The following is a 20,003-nucleotide window of genomic DNA, read 5'->3' as shown; positions in this document are numbered from 1 at the left end:
CTTGGCGGGATTGATGAGTCCTCCATTTGCACGTGGTCCCCCAAATTTCGTTGTTCTAGGTTGGAGCGTTCGTTTGCAGGAACACGTTGAAGGATTTTTATGTCTAGGTTTTAGAATTCTGGGACATTTTATCTTTAGAGTTAGCATTTGTTTATACCAACTCTGGTCAAGAAAAAAGTTCAAGTTTTTACTACTGCTTTTAGGGTGGGCCTACATTCAAATTCCAGATTTTTAAAAAAACATAATAAATTACTAATTCAGCAACACACACGAACACACACACAGAGTTTTTTAAACTAGTTGTTATTCTTGGGTTGATTGAATGGCCTCTACTAGCAATTTCAGAGCAATCCATGTCTTGTGTTTCCACCTTTGAGTGGGTCCCTAATTTGGTTTCAGCATTACTGTCAAACAACTCTGGACTGCCATTTCCAGTAGGCACTCCACCTCTCTTACTTCCCTAGGTGTATTCCCAATGTGGCTGCCAGATAGGACATGCTCCAGCCCTGGCAGGACACCATCAGCCCCATACATGCATCTCCAGGGGCCTCCTGGACAGAACCCTAACTCTCTACTCCCACTGCTAGTCTAGTTCTCAAGAGCTGACAACACCACTGCTAACTCTAATATCCCACAACCAAACAACCCCGGGTAAACCCATGAGCAGGATGAGCCTTTCTTTAGCCAAAATGAGGACCAAAACTACCTGGATGTGTGAATGAAAAAAATCAAATGAAAAATATTCATCAATGCTGAAGTTTGTTGGTTCAAACCTCTAGCGTGGTTCTTGGGGGGAAAATGTAGAAGTAGCATACAAAAGAATTTATAACACCAAATCCTGGAGTGTCTCTGAGTCTGACATTGTCTCTCCATCGGTAAGTCAGAGACTCAGAACGTCACAACTTACATCGCCAATCACAGCCAGTGCTGCTAAAGCTGCAAGGGCCCCCAACATGGCTGCCAGAGTTCTGTGAACGATCTGGAAAGAAACAAGAAATTATTTCATTCCAATCCACAAGGGATTTAACACACACAAAAGCCTGTGTTGACATGAGTAGCCATCTGTATCTGCATTAGATGCCCTATCTATTAAAATGATAAATAAGCCAAGGGTCTCAATATTGGAGGGTCTAGACAACCCAACAGACGCACAACCACCACACTCTGCCTTCTACTGAAAGTTATTTTTATTTCCTGAATAATTAGATGACCCTGATAAAACAGTAGCAAGTTGGATAAAGTACATTCTACAAGGAAGCCTGCAGTGAACTGTCATTAATTATTTACCATCTACTCCCCAAGCAACTGAACTATTAGTTCAACAACGTAAATCAATTCTTCCCAATTACTGAGGCTGTTTTTAAACCCCAAATATGAAGCACTCAGTCTAATCGAGACTTCAGTGCTATCACTGACTCACAAAAGAATCTTTTTGATGTAATTATGATTTAAATGGACATGGAATTTCTAAAATAAAATATGAAGGAAAGATAAAGATGTAGAGAAACTGGAGCTCTCATACGTTGCTGGTACAAATGTAACATGGTGCAGCCACTGCGGATTATAAAAAAAATTCAATGTAAATTTACCCTTTCACTCAACGATTCTACTGGGGAATCTACCCAACAGAAATGAACACATGTGTCCACATAGAGCATGAATGTTCTGAGTCAAACTGGAAACATTCCTAAGGTTCATCCACAATGAATGGACCAATGAAATGCAAAATAGGCCACAATATGGAAGAGATGCAACATGGATTATGGAATGTGTAATGAATAAATTCAAAAACATTGAACATGAAAGGAGACAGACACAAAGGACACTATATTGTATCCCACTTATCTGAACTATCCAAAAAAGGTAAATTTAAGGAAACACAAAAAGATCAGAGTTGCCTAAGGCTGGAGGTAACAAAAAGTGCTGTCTTAAAATAGGCCCTCTGTATCCTTATGAGGTGACGGAATGTTCTAAAACTGGATTGTGTTGATGGTTGCAGAACTCCTTACATTTAGTGAAAATAATTTAATTGCACACTTACGAATGGTAAAATTATGGAATTAAATTACTCCTCAATAAAACTGTTAAAGCTATAAGAAGAATGTGGCAAGACTGGGTTGAAAATTAAACACTAACAGACATATTCATTTCTTCATACCCTAAAGTGGTTTTCATTCCCTTATTTTATGGCTTCTACCTCATAGAACCTTTCTTATTCGTAATTACCTGAAACTCAAATTCTGGTAAAATTGTTTCATCTATAATTTGTACCACTAGATTTAAAGTTAGGTTTCAGTTAATTTTATGCCAGGGTTTTTTTCCCCCCACAGTGTAGGTTTTTAAGAGTTGAGGTATTTGAGTGTCTAAAATCCAGTAAATAGCTACCAAATTATATTAATTCCTTCCATTTGTGTCCTGCTTTTCCATTTCAGTTTACTTACTCATTTTAACAATACTTCATATTTGAGAGAGGCCATTGGAAATAGGTATAACAGGAATTCACTCTCAGCTTTATAGCTTGAAGACGGAGCTGAAGTTAAGCTAGAGTGTGACTAAGCCAAGAGTCAGAACCAGGTTTTCCCTCCTTGAACCCAGGGCTCCTTTCTACACGCTACACAGAACAAGGCAAAGACAGTTCCAGAGGCCCAGCAACCAGCCAAGTGACAGCAGCTACACGCGCCTGCGGGGAACGCGGACCGGACCCACTAGGACAGGTCCGGCGGACGGCTGAGGGCTAGGCCCGTCCCCTCCCCCAGTGTCTGCAGGTAGGCGGGACTGTGAACACCAGCAGAGCGGGCCCAAAGCCTGCTGAGGGGCGGAACCGGCCCCTCCCCCAGTGCCTGCAAGCGAGGCGAACCTGCAACCCATCGGGAGGTTAGGCCCAGCAACCTACGGAGTGACACAGGTGCCCCTGGCGCCTGCTGGGTAGGTGGACCTTTGACCGACCAGCAAAGCAGACCTAGGGCCTGCCAGCATGGTAGACGGATCACACTAATTGGAGGAGGATCACAGCCACTACCTGCCCTGCAAGGGTGATTTTTCAACTATACAAGAGCAATATAAATAAATTGAGGGAAAATATCAAAGACACAACAATTTCACCAAGCAGAAAGAAACGCCAGCGGTATGAAACGACAAGGAAAGAAAGGACCACAGGCAATGCAGGTCAACTCAACTTTAGAAGAGGTAATAGCTGCAACAGATGGAATGTCAGATAGAGAGCTCAGGACATACATGCTTCAGATGATCTGGAGTCTCAAGGAAGACATGAGACAGCAAAATCAGACAATGAAAGATCACATTGACAAACAAATCCAGGAAGTAAAAGATCAATTTCACAGGGAGATAGAGGTAATAAAAAACAAACAAATAGAAATACTAGAAATGCAGGAAACAATAAACCAACTTAAAAACTCAATTGAGAATACTACCAGCAGAGTGGATCACTTAGAAGATAGAACATCAGACAATGAAGACAGAGTATTTCAACTTGAAAAGAACATAGATAGCTCAGCAAGTCTACTAAGAAACCATGAGCAGAACATCCAAGAATTATGGGATAATATCAAAAGACCAAACTTAAGAGTCATTGGGATACAGGAAGGCACAGAGCTCCAAACCAAAGGATTAAGCAATCTATTCAGTGAAATAATACAAGAAAACTTCCCAGACTTGAAGAATGAGACAGAATCCCAAATCCTAGAAGCCTACAGGACGCCGAATGTGCAAAATCATAAGAGATCCACACCTAGACACATTATAATGAAGATGTCCAACATACAGAATAAGGAGAGAATTTTAAAAGCTACAAGGGAAAGGAAGCAGATTACATTTAGGGGTAAACCAATCAGGATAACAGCTGATCTCTCAACACAGACTCTAAAAGCTAGAAGATCCTGGAATAACATATTTCAAACGCTAAAAGAAAATGGATTCCAACCAAGAATCGGGTATCCCGCGAAATTAAGCTTCAGGATGGAAGATGAAATTAAAACATTCCACGACAAACAAAAGTTAAAAGAATTTGCAGCTAGAAAACCATCTCTTCAAAAAATCCTTGGCAAAACACTACAGGAAGAGGAAATGGAAAACAACAATGAAAACCAACAGTGGGAGGTAGGACAGTAAAAGGGGGAAAATAATCAAAGAGGAAAACAAATCAGGTTTAATAGCATTAATAAACAAACTATGGCTGGAAGAACAAACCATATCTCAATAATAGCCCTAAATGTTAATGGCTTAAACTCACCAATTAAGAGACAGAGACTAGTTGAATGGATCAGAAAACAAGACCCAACAATATGCTGCCTGCAGGAGACGCATTTGTTAGGAAAAGATATACATAGACTGAAGGTGAAAGGTTGGGAAAAATCATATCACTCATATGGACTGTGGAAACAAGCAGGAGTGTCCATACTCATATCAAATAAAATAGATTTCAAGCCAAAGTTAATCAAGAGGGATAAAGAGGGACACTACATACTGCTCAAGGGAACCATACACCAACAAGACATAACAATCATAAATATATATGCCCCAAACAACGGGGCTGCTATGTTCATCAAGCAAACTCTTCTCAAGTTCAAGAATCTAATAGACCACCATACAATAATCATGGGAGACTTTAACACACCTCTCTCACCACTGGACAGATCTTCCAAACAAAAGCTGAATAAGGAAACTATAGAACTCAATAATACAATTAACAACCTAGACTTAATCGACACATATAGAATATACCACCCAACATCAAGCAGCTACACTTTTTTCTCAGCAGCACATGGATCCTTCTCAAAAATAGATCATATATTATGTCACAGGGAAACTCTTAGTCAATATAAAGGTGTGCCAAAAGCCAAGTGCCAATGTCTCGGCTTGGCACAGAATCACGAGCCACCACACAGCTTTGCAGGTTCAAACAGCAATTCTTTATTCCGGATCTCACACCAGCCTCCACACACGTTCAGGGGCAATTCCAATATGCCCGCACAATCCACCTACTCCACGAGGCTTTTTTCAAAATCCCATTTGAATCTCACGAGAACTCAACGGGAACAAGCAACAGGAACACCCTAATCCCAGCAGCAATAATCTTCAACCTCAACTTCCCTAAAACCCATATTCTTAAACCGGGAAACGCCTTAAACCGGGAACACCCTAAGCCCAAGGACCGGGATACTTCCTCAAACCTGCAGGATACTTCCTCAAACCTGGATCCACCCTCGATCACCTTGAGCAGGGTCATCTTTCTCAAACACACAAGCAAGGTCGCAGCAAATTTCCAAGGCAAGTCCATTTAACATGGGGTACACTGGCAAGGATTACGATGCGTCAATACCTACTTGGTAATGGCCCTCAGCATCTCCCCCCTTCTGATTAATTAAACAACAAGCAATGTGGCTTAGGACCGTGCCTGGTAGGTTGTCCAATTCAACATGTGGTTCTTACCCGTCATGGGAGAGCTGACCTTTGGGCGTCAACTTCCTGTCTTAGGTTGAATCCACTGCAACCAGATCAACCCGTCACTGACTACCGGTCCAGCATTCAGCCATGCTTGTGGATAGGCCTAAGCACCAGTGGGGGGGTGAGGTTCTTGCCTCACCTCTGTTGGCCCCCAAATTTTAGACCATCACTAGTAGAAGGGAGGAAGACACAGAAATGCCAAGACACCAAGCCAATTGACGGCTCCTTTGGAAAAATTGCGTCACTGGTGACACCATCAGCAAAGATGCCAGTGTTACCACAATTAACATGGGGTGCGCTGGCAAGGAAATTGCATCACTGGTGACACCATCAGCAAAAATATGCCAGTAGTACCACAATTCGCTGCACCAGACGATAGTTCACAATGCATGCAACTGATATATATTCCAGGCAAGTTCTGCAGGCAGTTCAAAGTGGAAGAGTCTATCAATATGTCCATTTCCTCCCAAAGTAAATCAAGTCCTTGATTGAGCATTACTTGTTGAGTTATATTCATTGATGCATCAGTTTATACAGTTTACTCTGATAGCTATCATAGAAGCTGTAGTTTGGTTTTCTAGTCTTCACCGGCACTGGGATGGAGATGGGAATTCTGGCAATGATGTTAAAGAGACATTATCCTGAACAGAATTATTAAATATAATGAAAAGGAAAAGTGAAAGTAAACAAACAGATCTGTTAATCACTTTTAAAAACAATAGCAAGCAAACAGATCTGTTAACCACCTTTGAAAACAATCATTAACAGCTGTTTACCTAATTTAGATTAAACCACTTAAATCACGTGAATAAAAAAAAAAAATTCGGATCCATTTTTTCATGAGCGCTCCTCAAATAAAAATATGGACATACACACATACTGACATGCAACACAAAACAGTACACACATAACATACAACACATAAGACAATAATAAGTAAAGGCCTTGTAGCTATACCTAAGTGAAATCTCCATTGCAATGTTTAAAAACTCCACAGTCAAAAAATAAAACACAGTCAAAAAACAAAACTGATCAGAAAAACATTAACCTAGGTTTGTATGAGCTCAAAAAATAAAATAGAACTTTATGATGTGGGAAAAATGCAATAATAAAATAGATATTGAAAAAAAGCACCGTAGTTAATCACTGTCGCAGATGTAAGAATAGCCAAGCTGGAGCTCTGGATATCAGCTGTTATGGATTTCAGTCAAATCATCTTCTTTTTCTGTAGAAATTGTTTTGGTTAACCTCTCTGGAATCCAAATCGGCTGCTGTTCTCCCTGTGGGAACACACAAACGGAACCCCGACTCCAGACAATAACTGGGTCGGGACCTTTCCATTGTCCTGTTAGAATATCTTTCCAAAGTACCTTAGGCTTATGTACATTTTTCGGATACATATGTCTTTCCGCAGCACTAAGTCCTGATGAATCCAAATTTAGAAAGTTTAGAGTAAAAAGGGTTATTTTAAGTTTATCTTTGGGGGATATATACCCCTTTCCAATTCCCTCTTTTTGCTTTAATAAGTACGTTTTAATAGTTTGATGAGCTCTTTCAACTATGCCTTGTACCTGTGGGTTGTATGGGATTCCTGTTATATGAGTAATACCAAAGGATGAGCAAAATTGTTTAAAAGAGTTAGAAGTGTAACCAGGACCATTATCAGTTTTTAACTGTTTAGGAACACCCACAGTGGCAAAATTTTGTAAGCAATGAGCTATAACATCTTTAGTTTTTTCTCCGGCATGAAGGGAGCCCATCAAAAATCCGGAAGAAGTATCAACTGTAACATGTAAATATTTTAATTTTCCAAATTCTGGCAAGTGTGTGACGTCCATCTGCCAAATATGGTTAGGTATCAGTCCTCTAGGATTGACTCCAAGATTAACTTGTGGTAAAAAGGTCACACAATTTTGACATTGTTTTATTATATGCCTGGCTTGTTCCTTAGTTATTTTAAAACGCTTTTGTAAAGTATTAGCATTAACATGAAACCTTTTATGAAAATTTGTAGCTTCTTCTACAGTAGAAAAAATATGTATATCATGTGTAGTTTTATCTGCTAAATCATTGCCCAAACTAAGGGCTCCAGGCAATCCTGTATGTGCCCTGATATGTCCTATAAAGAATGGATCTTTTCTATCCCAGATTAGACTTTGTATAGTGGAAAACAAAGAGAAAACAGTAGAGGAAGGGGAAATCCTACCAGCATCTTCAAGGGATATAATAGCGTTAACTATATACTGACTATCAGAAAATAAATTAAATACAGAATCTTTGAACATCAGGAAAGCTTGTAAAACTGCATTAAGCTCTACCTTTTGAGCTGATTGTTTGGGAACTAAAAATGTAAAAGTTTGATCAGGGGTAACTACTGCAGCTGTACCATTATTAGACCCATCAGTGAATATATTTGGAGCATTCACGATAGGTGTTTTTCTTGTCATTTTAGGAAAAACTACAGGATGCTTAGACCAAAAAGACAACAAAGGATTAGATGGTAAATGATTATCAAATGAAACATTTGATTTACACATGATTATTGCCCATGTATTTAACTCATTAGCTAACTCATCAATTTGCTCCATAGTATATGGAGTAATAATTTTATTGGGAGAAATTCCAAACACTCCCTTTGCTGCTTTTATTCCTTTGAGTATTAATTGTCCTACAGCCTCAGGATACCTAGTAAGAATAGTGTTAGGAGAGTAAGATAAATGTATCCACAATAATGGACCTTCCTGCCAAAATACTCCTGTAGGAATATTTTTTGTTGGTAGTACGATAAATAATAAAGGCAAACTTATATCAATTCTATCTAAATGCATATTTTCCATATATGTTTCAATAATTTTTAATGCCTTTCTAGCTTTAGGAGTTAGCATTCGGGGTGAATTTGGATCTGATGGACCTTTTAGAATATCAAATAAAGGTCCCAACTCTCCTGTTGGTATGCCTAGATAAGGCCTTATCCAATTTATATCTCCCAACAACTTTTGAAAGTCATTAAGTGATTTGAGTTGATCTACTCGTATTTGAATTTTAGGTGGACGGACCATGGTTGAGGATAATAGAACTCCTAAATAATTAATTGGAAAATTTAATTGTACCTTATCTATTCCTATCTCTAGATTATAATTTTTTAACAAGTTTGTAAGTGTGGCATAACATTCCAGCAATGTGTTTTTATCTTTATGTGCTAATAATACATCATCCATATAGTGAAATATTTTTAGTTCAGGATTTTGATTTCTAAGTGGCTGGATTGCTTTATTAACATATATTTGACACATAGTCGGACTGTTAGCCATTCCTTGAGGGAGTACTTTCCATTCATATCTCTCATCAGGACCTTCATGATTTAATGCAGGGATAGTAAATGCAAAACGTGGACTATCCTCGGGATGAATTGGAATCGAAAAAAAGCAATCTTTAATGTCTATAGCTAAAACATGCCACGTTTTTGGTAAAGCAGACAATTGAGGAATCCCTGATTGAGCAGGTCCCATAATAACCATCTCATTATTAATTGCTCTTAAATCTTGTAATAATCTCCATTTACCCGATTTCTTTTTGATGACAAAAATGGGAGTATTATGGGGAGATACAGAAGGTTGTAAATGTCCTTCCGCTAATTGTTGTTTGACCAGATCATGGGCTACTTGTATCTTTTCTTTAGTCAGGGGCCACTGAGGAACCCACACTGGTCTTTCTGATTTCCAAGTAATTTTAATTGTCTCAGTGGCCCTTTCTGAAAATCCAACCCATGTCTGTCTGTTCCTTGATCTATTTGAATTGGTGCTGCTATACCTTGCTCTTGTTTTCCTAATCTTTTTTCTTTCCTGATACCTTGTCTAGCCCTAGTAGTGGGCGCATTAGGATTGATGTTATTTGTTAACATCAAACCTAGTTGATCTAGGACATCTCGTCCCCATAAATTAATAGGAAGGTGATCCAAAACATATGGCTGTATAGTTCCTTCACATCCTTCAGGATCCTTCCAATCTAATACCATAGCACTTCTATGGGGATTAGTCGCCACTCCTAGGCCTCGAAGCGTTTGAGTGGCTTGTTGTAATGGCCAATGTTTTGGCCATTCTTGAAGAGATATGATGCTAAGGTCAGCACCTGTGTCCAGCAGGCCATTAAACTCACGACCCTGAATATTTAGTTTTAGCATTGGGCGAGAATCTAAATTTAAAGACAACATAGCCCAATCTACACCTGTGGAGCCTAATCCCCTGGAACCTCTTTCTACATTAAGACTAGAGAACTTATTATGTAGGCTGGGTATTATTAACAACTGTGCTATTCTATCTCCAGGTGAAATTACTGATATACCTCCTGGAGAACTAGCTATAATTTTTATTTCACCTACATAATCGGGATCAATTACCCCAGGACTTATCATAAGTCCTTTTAATGTAGATGAACTACGTCCCAATAATAAGCCTACTGTTCCTTGGGGAAGAGGTCCTTTTATTCCTGTAGGAATGATTTGAACTCCCATCTCTGGAGTTAATACTGCTCTGGCAGAGGCGCAGATGTCCAACCCTGCGCTCCCTCGGGTTTGTCTGATGAGGGATTTAATGGACAATGTGTCCTGGGCACCACCCTTATGGGGTTGCTGGGTTCCTCCACTGCCCCGTATATTTGTGGTTGTGGGCCCCGGAGCATTGGGCCCCCCTGTCCGTTTTTTGGCAATGAAGCCTGATGCCTTTCTCCACGATATCTTGGGTAAATACCTGATCCTTGTCCGTTTTTTGATAAGGGAGTACCTTCTATGGTGGTTTGAGAACGGCATTCATTAGCCCAATGTTTCCCTCTACGGCATCGTGGGCAAATACCTGGTATTCTATTCCTTTGATTTCTAGTTTTGTTAAAACCTCCTCTTATGGGGCAACTCCTTTTAAAATGTCCTGTTTGTTCACAATTATAGCATGTTTCTGGCCTGGCACCTAAAGCCTGTTGTACTGCAGCCAAGACTTGCCCTTGTTCATTAACATCTCTACATAATTTAATATATGTGTTTAAATCTTCATGTCTCCATGGTCTAATAACCTCTCTGCAGCAACGATTTGCTTGGTCATAAGCCAGTTGTTTTATTAATGGCATTGCTTGTTCTGTGTCACCAAAAATTTTGGCGGCCGTTTGAATAAGCCTATCTACAAAGTCAGCGTAAGGTTCATTAGGTCTCTGTATTACCTTAGATAGCTGACCTTGTAAATCTCCATGTCCTTGTAAAGTCTTCCATGCCCTAACTGCATCTGCAGCAATCTGTGCATATACAGCAGGATCATATTCCATTTGTTGCCGCTGACCCTCATAATCTCCTTTTCCTAGCAGCATCTCTAGATTTCTTTGAGGGTAACCGGCTGCTGCATTTCGTCTAGCTGTCTCCCTGCAAAATTCCTCATTGGCAACCTTCCATAACAAATATTGTCCTCCATTTAGCACAGATTTACACATGCTAGCCCAATCTGCTGGCGTCATGTCCAAGTTAGTAATGGACTCCACCATGCTTACTGTGAAAGGGGCTTGAGGACCATAGGTTGTTACAGCCTCCTTTAACTGCTTCACTGTTTTAAATTCTAAAGCACGGTGAATTCGCTGCCCTCCTACCTGTTCAAATACAGGGCATGCTAATCTTTGAGGTCCTGTCTCAGGATCCCATCTATCAACTACGATGGGGTTTGAGGGCCATTCAGCTGTCTCCATCGGCGGGGCTGATGGTTGAATTACACCCTCTGGTAATAAAACGGAGTTAGTAACAGCCTTTTGTTGTGGCCTTTTTCCTAATAACCCCTTTTCCTTTAAATTTTCTTCCTCTCTCTGACTAGCTCGAGAGACCTTCTCTTTTCCTTGATCTAAAATGTCTTTCTCCATGGTCTGAACCTCTAACAATTTACTTAACAACTTTTCGGTTTCTTTTTTACTAATTTCTAATCTTCTATAAAGATAACGCAACCCAATAAGATAACATAAGAAAAAACCGCAACTGAATGAAACAAAAACTGAATAAAAATTCGCTGTATCAATTTTCTCTTTCTCGGGGCTAACAAACTTCAAACCTTGAGCGAACCATTTTTCCCAGTTTGCCTGAGAAATTTCTAGGGACAGGCAACTTGAAACAAAAACGAAATAAATCAAAACAAGAACACATTGTTTTTGGAAATGGTCACCCATTCTCTCGCCTTCCCTCAGGGGCGAGCAATTTACTCACCTCCAAATTTCAGATGTTCCGCGTACGGGCCACCAAATGCCAAAAGCCAAGTGCCAATGTCTCGGCTTGGCACAGAATCACGAGCCACCACACAGCTTTGCAGGTTCAAACAGCAATTCTTTATTCCGGATCTCACACCAGCCTCCACACACGTTCAGGGGCAATTCCAATATGCCCGCACAATCCACCTACTCCACGAGGCTTTTTTCAAAATCCCATTTGAATCTCACGAGAACTCAACGGGAACAAGCAACAGGAACACCCTAATCCCAGCAGCAATAATCTTCAACCTCAACTTCCCTAAAACCCATATTCTTAAACCGGGAAACGCCTTAAACCGGGAACACCCTAAGCCCAAGGACCGGGATACTTCCTCAAACCTGCAGGATACTTCCTCAAACCTGGATCCACCCTCGATCACCTTGAGCAGGGTCATCTTTCTCAAACACACAAGCAAGGTCGCAGCAAATTTCCAAGGCAAGTCCATTTAACATGGGGTACACTGGCAAGGATTACGATGCGTCAATACCTACTTGGTAATGGCCCTCAGCAAAGGTGTAGAGATAATACCATGCATCTTATCTGATCACAATGGAATGAAACTGAAAATCAACGATAAAAGAAGGAAGGAAAAATCATGCATCACTTGGAGAATGAACAATAGGTTACTGAATGATCAATGGGTTTTAGAAGACATCAAGGAGGAAATTAAAAAATTCTTAGAGTTAAATGAAAACACAGACACAACATACCGGAATCTATGGGACACATTGAAAGGAGTTCTAAGAGGAAAATTCATTGCTTGGAGTGCATTCCTTAAAAAAAGAAAAAACCAACAAATAAATGATCTCATACTTCATCTCAAAATCCTAGAAAAAGAAGAGCAAAACAATAGCAAAAGAAGTAGAAGGCAAGAAATAATTAAAATCAGAGCTGAAATTAATGAAATCGAAACAAAAGAAACAATTGAAAAAATTGACAAAACTAAAAGTTGGTTCTTTGAAAAAATAAATAAAATTGACAGACCCTTAGCCATGCTAATGAAGAGAAGAAGAGAGAGAACTCAAATTACCAGCATACGGGTTGAAAGAGGCAATATCACAACAGACACTTCAGAAATACAGAAGATAATCAGAAATTATTTTGAATCCTTATACTCCAATAAAATAGAAGATAGTGAAGGCATCGATAAATTTCTTAAGTCATATAATCTGCCCAGATTGAGTCAGGAGGATATAGACAACCTAAACAGACCAATATCAATTGAGGAAATAGAAGAAACCATCAAAAGATTACCATCTAAGAAAAGCCCAGGACCGGACGGGTATACAGCAGAGTTTTACAAAACCTTTAAAGAGGAACTCATACCAATACTTTTCAAGCTATTTCAGGAAATAGAAAAAGAGGGAGAACTACCAAATTCATTCTACGAGGCTAACATCACCCTGATTCCTAAACCAGACAAAGACACTTCAAAGAAAGAAAACTACAGACCAATATCTCTAATGAACCTAGATGCAAAAATCCTCAATAAAATTCTGGCGAATCGGATAGAAAAACATATCAAAAAAATTGTGCACCATGATCAAGTAGGATTCATCCCTGGTATGCAAGGTTGGTTCAATATACGGAAATCAATAAATGTTATTCACCACATCAATAGACTTAAAAATAAGAACCATATGATCATCTCGATAGATGCGGAAAAAGCATTCGACAAAGTACAGCATCCCTTTATGTTCAAAACTCTTGAAAAACTAGGGATAACAGGAACATACCTCAATATTGTAAAAGCAATTTATGCTAAGCCTCAGGCTAGCATCATTCTGAATGGAGAAAAATTGAAGGCATTCCCTCTAAGATCTGGAACAAGACAGGGATGCCCTCTTTCACCACTTCTGTTCAACATAGTTCTCGAAACACTGGCCAGAGCAATTAGACAGACGAAAGAAATTAAAGGCATAAAAATAGGAAAAGAAGAACTTAAATTATCACTATTTGTAGATGACATGATTCTATACCTAGCAGACCCAAAAGGGTCTACAAAGAAACTATTAGAGATAATAAATGAATTCAGCAAAGTGGCAGGTTATAAAATCAACACGCATAAATCAAAGGCATTCCTGTATATCAGCGACAAATCCTCTGAAATGGAAATGAGGACAACCACGCCGTTCACAATATCCTCAAAAAGAATAAAATACTTGGGAATAAACCTAACAAAAGAGGTGAAAGACTTTTACAATGAAAACTACAGAACCCTAAAAAGAGAAATTGAAGAAGACCTTAGAAGATGGAAAAACATACCCTGTTCATGGATAGGCAGAACTAACATCATCAAAATGGCGATATTACCAAAAGTTCTCTATAGGTTTAATGCAATGCCAATCAAAATCCCAACGGCATTTCTTGTAGAAATGGAGAAAGCAATCATGAAATTCATATGGAAGAATAAAAGACCCAGAATAGCAAAAACAATACTAAGCAGGAAGTGTGAATCAGGTGGGATAGCGATTCCAGATCTCAAACTATACTACAGAGCAATAGTAACAAAAACAGCATGGTACTGGTACCAAAACAGGCGGGTGGACCAATGGTACAGAATAGAGGACACAGAAACCAACCCACAAAACTACAACTTTCTTATATTTGATAAAGGGGCTAAAAGCATGCAATGGAGGAAGGATAGCATCTTCAACAAATGGTGCTGGGAAAACTGGAAATCCATATGCAACAAAATGAATCTGAATCCCTTTCTCTCGCCAAGCACAAAAGTTAACTCAAAATGGATCAAGGAGCTTGATATCAAATCAGAGACACGGCATCTGATAGAAGAAAAAGTTGGCTACGACCTACATGCTGTGGGGTCGGGCTCCAAATTCCTCAATAGGACACCCATAGCACAAGAGTTAACATTTAGAATCAACAAATGGGACTTACTTAAACTAAAAAGTTTTTTCTCAGCAAAAGAAACAATAAGAGAGGTAAATAGGGAGCCTACATCCTGGGAACAAATCTTTACTCCTCACACTTCAGATAGAGCCCTAATATCCAGAATATATAAAGAACTCAGAAAATTAGACAATAAGATAACAAATAACCCAATCAACAAATGGGCCAAGGACTTGAATAGACACTTCTCAGAGGAGGACATACAATCAATCAATAAGTACATGAAAAAAATGCTCACCATCTCTAGCAGTCAGAGAAATGCAAATCAAAACCACCCTAAGATACCATCTCACTCCAGTAAGATTGGCAGCCATTATGAAGTTGAACAACAATAAGTGCTGGCGAGGTTGTGGGGAAAAGGGTACACTTGTACATTGTTGGTGGGACTGCAAATTGGTGCAGCCAATTTGGAAAGCGGTATAGAGATTTCTTGGAAAGCTGGGAATGGAACCACCATTTGACCCAGCCATTCCCCTTCTCGGTCTATTCCCTAAAGACCTAAAAAGAGCATGCTACAGGGACACTGCTACATCGATGTTCATAGCAGCACAATTCACAATTGCAAGACTGTGGAATCAACCTAGATGCCCTTCAATAGACGAATGGATAAAAAAAAAATGTGGCATTTATACACAATGGAGTATTACTCTGCAGTAAAAAATGACAAAATCATAGAATTTGGTGGGAAATGGATGGCATTAGAGCAGATTATGCTAAGCGAAGCTAGCCAAGCCCTAAAAAACAAATGCCAAATGTCTCCTTTGATATAAGGAGAGTAACTAAGAACAGACTAGGGAAGAAGAGCACGAGAAGAAGACCAACATTAAACAAGGATGAGAGGTGGGAGGGAAAGGGAGAGAGAAGGGAAATTGCATGGAAATGGAAGGAGACCCTCAGGGTTATACAAAATTACACACAAGAGGAAGTGAGGGGAAAGGGAAAAACAGTACAAGGGGGAGGAATGAATTACAGTAGTGGGGGTAGAGAGAGAAGAGGGGAGGGGAGGGGAGGGGAGGGGAGGGGGGATAGTAGAGGATAGGAAAGGCAGCAGAATACAACAGACATGAGTTTATCAATATGTAAAGCAATGAAGTGTAACTGATGTGATTCTGCAAGCTGTATACGGGGTAAAATGGGAGTTCATAACCCGCTTGAATCAAAATGTGAAATATGATATATCAAGAACTATGTAATGTTTTGAACAACCAACATTAAAAAAAATAAAATAAATAAATAAATAAATTTTAAAAAAAAAGACAGTTCCAGCTTGGAGATGTCTTTCATTTTTATTTTTTTGTTTTCTGCATTCCTTTAATGCTTCATGGGTTAAACAAGTGGTGACAGATTTGCAAATATGCTTCATTGAAGAAAGGAGGTGTTGTGGTTTGGCTGTGTTCCCCCAAAAGTTCATGTGTTAGAAACAGACCCACAGATCCATATGCTGATATTTGGAGGTGGAGCCTCTGGAAGGTAATTAGGGTTAGATGAGGTCACAAGGGCAGGACCTTTAGGATGGTATTAGTGGTTTTTATAAGATGAGGAAGAGAGACATGGACTAGCATGTGATGTCCTCCTCCATGTCATGATGCAGCAAGAAGGTTCTCACCAGATGGCAGGACCATGCTCTTGGATTTCCCGGCCTCCAGAACCATAAAGCTAAATAAGCCTCTATTCTTTATAAATTACCTAGTCCCGTGTATGCTGTTACAGCAACAGAAAATGGACTAAGAAAGTAAAGACACTATGGAGGTAGAGCAGCGTGGAGATGGAATCCACTCTGCAGTCTCAATCTGAGACATATTCCTATCTTCCAACATAAGCTTTTGATTAAGTTTTTAAGAAGTAAAAAGGATTTTAAGAGATCTGACTGTTAGTCACTGGACAGCTGTATTAGCAACAGAAATAACTGACTTTTATTGGGTACCTACTGTGTACCTGGAAGTAACTAAATACTTTATGGACACAATCTAATGTATTTTTCACAATGGCCCAAGGAAGTAGAAACCATCATTACTCTGTTTTTACAGATGAAGAAACAGTCTAGCAATGTTGAGTAATGTTCTCCATATCACAAAGCCAAGAAGATTCAGAGTCAAGATTAAATCCAAATTTTTCCTACTCCAGGGTACCTCCTCTCTCCTAGGGGGAGAATTGCTTGTTCATTTGTAAAATCAGGAAACTATACTGGATACCTAAAGGAGCTGTTGGCTCTGGAGAAAAATCAATGGATAGGGGTGAAATTGGGCCCTGGTAGTTAACCACAATGGATGAGCAAAAATGAAAGCAAGAAACCACAGCCATAGTACTTATCCCCCACAGTTCTCAGGAGAGCCAGGAAGCTGGTTGCGGCTCCAATGATACCGTGACCATATTCACCACTCTCACCTGGGCCACTGCCACCATCAGCTCCTTTCTCCTCTGTGAAGCAGACGGTCCCTTAATACACATGCTAGGCAACCCCCACACAAACATCCCTGCCATCTAAAGTACATGCTTAGGGACATGTGAATACAACTATTCCTTACTCAGAAACCCATCCCTTCAGCTAGCTAGGAGCCCACACCATATAAGAGGGGATATCTTCTATTCTTGTTATTAAAAAAAAAAAAGTGATGATCAGGGCTGAGGTTGTAGCTCACTGGTAGAACAAGTACTTAACATGAGCAAGACCCTGGGTTTAATCCCCAGAATCGCAAAAAGAAAAAAGAAAATGATCAGCCTTACACCTGTGCGATAAAACCTTTTAAACTAAATGATCTTATAATAAAATGAGTTTAATTGCCTTAGATAATTACGAACATACCTACATTTCTATGCTAAAGATAAAGAACTTTTCAATTATCAGGAATAATGCAAATGGTAGATGGGCCAAAAATGGTAAAATCAATTAAAAAAACTCTTAAAAGGTGCTTTAAAGGAATATATAAAGGCCCTCTTTTTATTTGTTTGCTGGAAAATATAATGTTTCTTTCCTGTGTCCCAAATGGCTTAGGGGGCACAGAATGCATGACCAGCTTTCCAGGCACAGCCTCACAGGCAGGGCCCGGGCAGCAGCCCAGCTGCCCTTCCATCCACACTCCTCATCAGTCAAGCCTACACGTTCTGCTCTCATTTCTTTGACAACAGTCCAGGCTGTGAGCTCCTTGAGGGCAGAAACTGTAAAGTGTTTCTCTTAGGTTCTCCTCAGAGCTCTGAAGAACAATCAATACTTGCTGAACAAATGAGGAGCAAAAAATCTTTAAAAAGAGGGTTGAAGAAGAAACGGGAGAGAAAAGGAAGAGTTCTGGAGCAGCCCCCAGTTCTGGTCCTCTAAGGTTATCTAGAGTACCTCCAACCTCCACACATCTGCCCCTCCTTATTCACACTAGGTTGCAGACACAGCCAGCCATCTCACAAACTACAGGTAGGAGAGCCCAATGATAAGATCAAAAAGATACTTGATTCAAATGGGAACCAAAAGAAAGCAGGGGCAGCTAAACTTATATCAGCCAAAATTGACTGCAAGTCAAAAAATGTCTCTAGCAATACAAGATCATTATATGATGATTAAAGGGTTAATTCCACAGAGAAACACAACAATTATAAATAGGTACACCACTTACATCAGAACACTTAAGTATATAAAATAAAGATTGACAAATCTGACAAGATCAGGCTCATTCAGGGTGGTATGGACACAGACAAATATTGACAAATCCAAAGTGAGTAACTGCAACAGTGTAATAATAGTAAAGGATTTCAATACCTCGTTTACAATAGTGAATACAACATCCATACATAAAATCAACCTTTTAAAAAATAGACTTAAACAACATTATAGAGCAAGTGGATCTAACAAACACATACAGAAAATTTCCATCCATCAGCAGCAGAATACACATTCTTCTCAGATATACACAGAACATCCTACAGGAGAGATCACACCTTAAATCACAAAACAAATATTTTTAAAATCTTCTAAGGTCAAAATCATATCAAGTATCTTTTCTCAGCACAATGATATAAGACTAGAAATCAATAACAGAAAGAAAATGAGAAAATTCATAAATATGTGAAAATAAAATAACACTCTTGAAAAACTAATGGTTCAAAAAAAATCAAAACTATCTTGAAAAAAATAGAACTTGAAACACAGTGTACTGAAACTTTTGAGACGCAGCAAAGATGTTCCAAGAGATAAGCTGATAAATGCCAACATCCAAAAAGATCTCAAATAAAAATCCTAACTTTACACCTCAAGTAAAAAGGAAAAAAAGAACAAATTAAGACCGAAGTTACCACAAGAAAGAAAAACATAAATATTACAGCAGAAATAAATGAAATAGAGACTAAATATACAACTGAAAAGATCAACAAAACTAAGAGTTGGTTTTTTGAAAAGAGAAACAAAATTGACAAACCTTTAGCTAGACTAACCAAGAAAAAAAGGAAAGAGGATTTAAATAGATAAAATCATAAATGAAGGAGGAGACACTACTACTGATACCATAGGAATGCTAAGAATTATAAACTGCTATGAACAACTATATGCCCACAAATTGGACAATTTTGAAGAAATGGATAAATTTATATATATAATCTAGTAGGGCTGAATCATGAAGAAATAGAAAAATCTGAGTAGACAAATAATGAGTAAGGAGATTAAAGCAGTAATTGAAAACCTCCAGGCAAAGAAAAGCTCAGGACAGTTTTTATGGGTGAATTCTTTACCAGCCATTTAAACAAAAATCAATGGCAACCATTCTCAAGCTCTGCACAAAATAATAGAGGAAGGAACACTTCCAAACTCATTTTATGAGACCAACATTATTCTTATACAAAAGTCAGATAAGGACAGTACAAGGAAAGAAAACAGCAAACCAATATCCGTGATGAACACAAATGCAACAAATCCACAACAAAATTCTATGCAACTAAATTCAACAGCACATTAACAGGATCATCTACCATAACCAAGTGGGCTTTATATCTGGATGCAAGGATGGATCAGCATATACAAGTCATACATAAATGTGATATATGACAAAACAAAGGATTAAAATCATATAATTATCTCAATGGATGCAGGAAACGGATTTGTTCAAATTTAGCATCCTTCCATGATGATGATGATCATGATCATGATGATATCTCAACAAATTAGGTATAGAAAGAATGTACCAGAATATAATAAAGTCTATATAGGATGAGCCCACAGCTAACATTGTTCTCATTGGTGAAAAGTTGAAAGCTTTTCCTCTAAGATTAGGGACAAAATAAGGATGCCTGCGCTCATGATTTTTATTCAATATAGTACTGGTAGTCCTAGTCAGAGCAATTAAATGAGAAAATAAATAAATAAAATGTATCTAAATTCAAAAGAAAT

The 20,003-nt window shown here is 38.8% G+C and overlaps 1 protein-coding gene across 1 annotated transcript in view; it reads right to left on the bottom strand.

Annotated features, from left to right (window-relative positions):
• Oca2 (OCA2 melanosomal transmembrane protein) overlaps positions 1–20,003 on the bottom strand; it is a 364,563-nt gene that overhangs the window by 211,327 nt on the left and 133,233 nt on the right. Inside the window, exon 9 of the mRNA XM_077799930.1 lies at positions 908–979. Coding sequence (XP_077656056.1) covers positions 908–979 — 72 coding nt within the window. The remainder of the gene's footprint in view (positions 1–907; positions 980–20,003) is intronic.

This window comes from Urocitellus parryii, chromosome 6 (assembly GCF_045843805.1).
Source record: "Urocitellus parryii isolate mUroPar1 chromosome 6, mUroPar1.hap1, whole genome shotgun sequence".
Lineage (NCBI taxonomy): Eukaryota > Metazoa > Chordata > Mammalia > Rodentia > Sciuridae > Urocitellus > Urocitellus parryii.
This window is presented reverse-complemented; position numbering and strand designations above follow the sequence as displayed.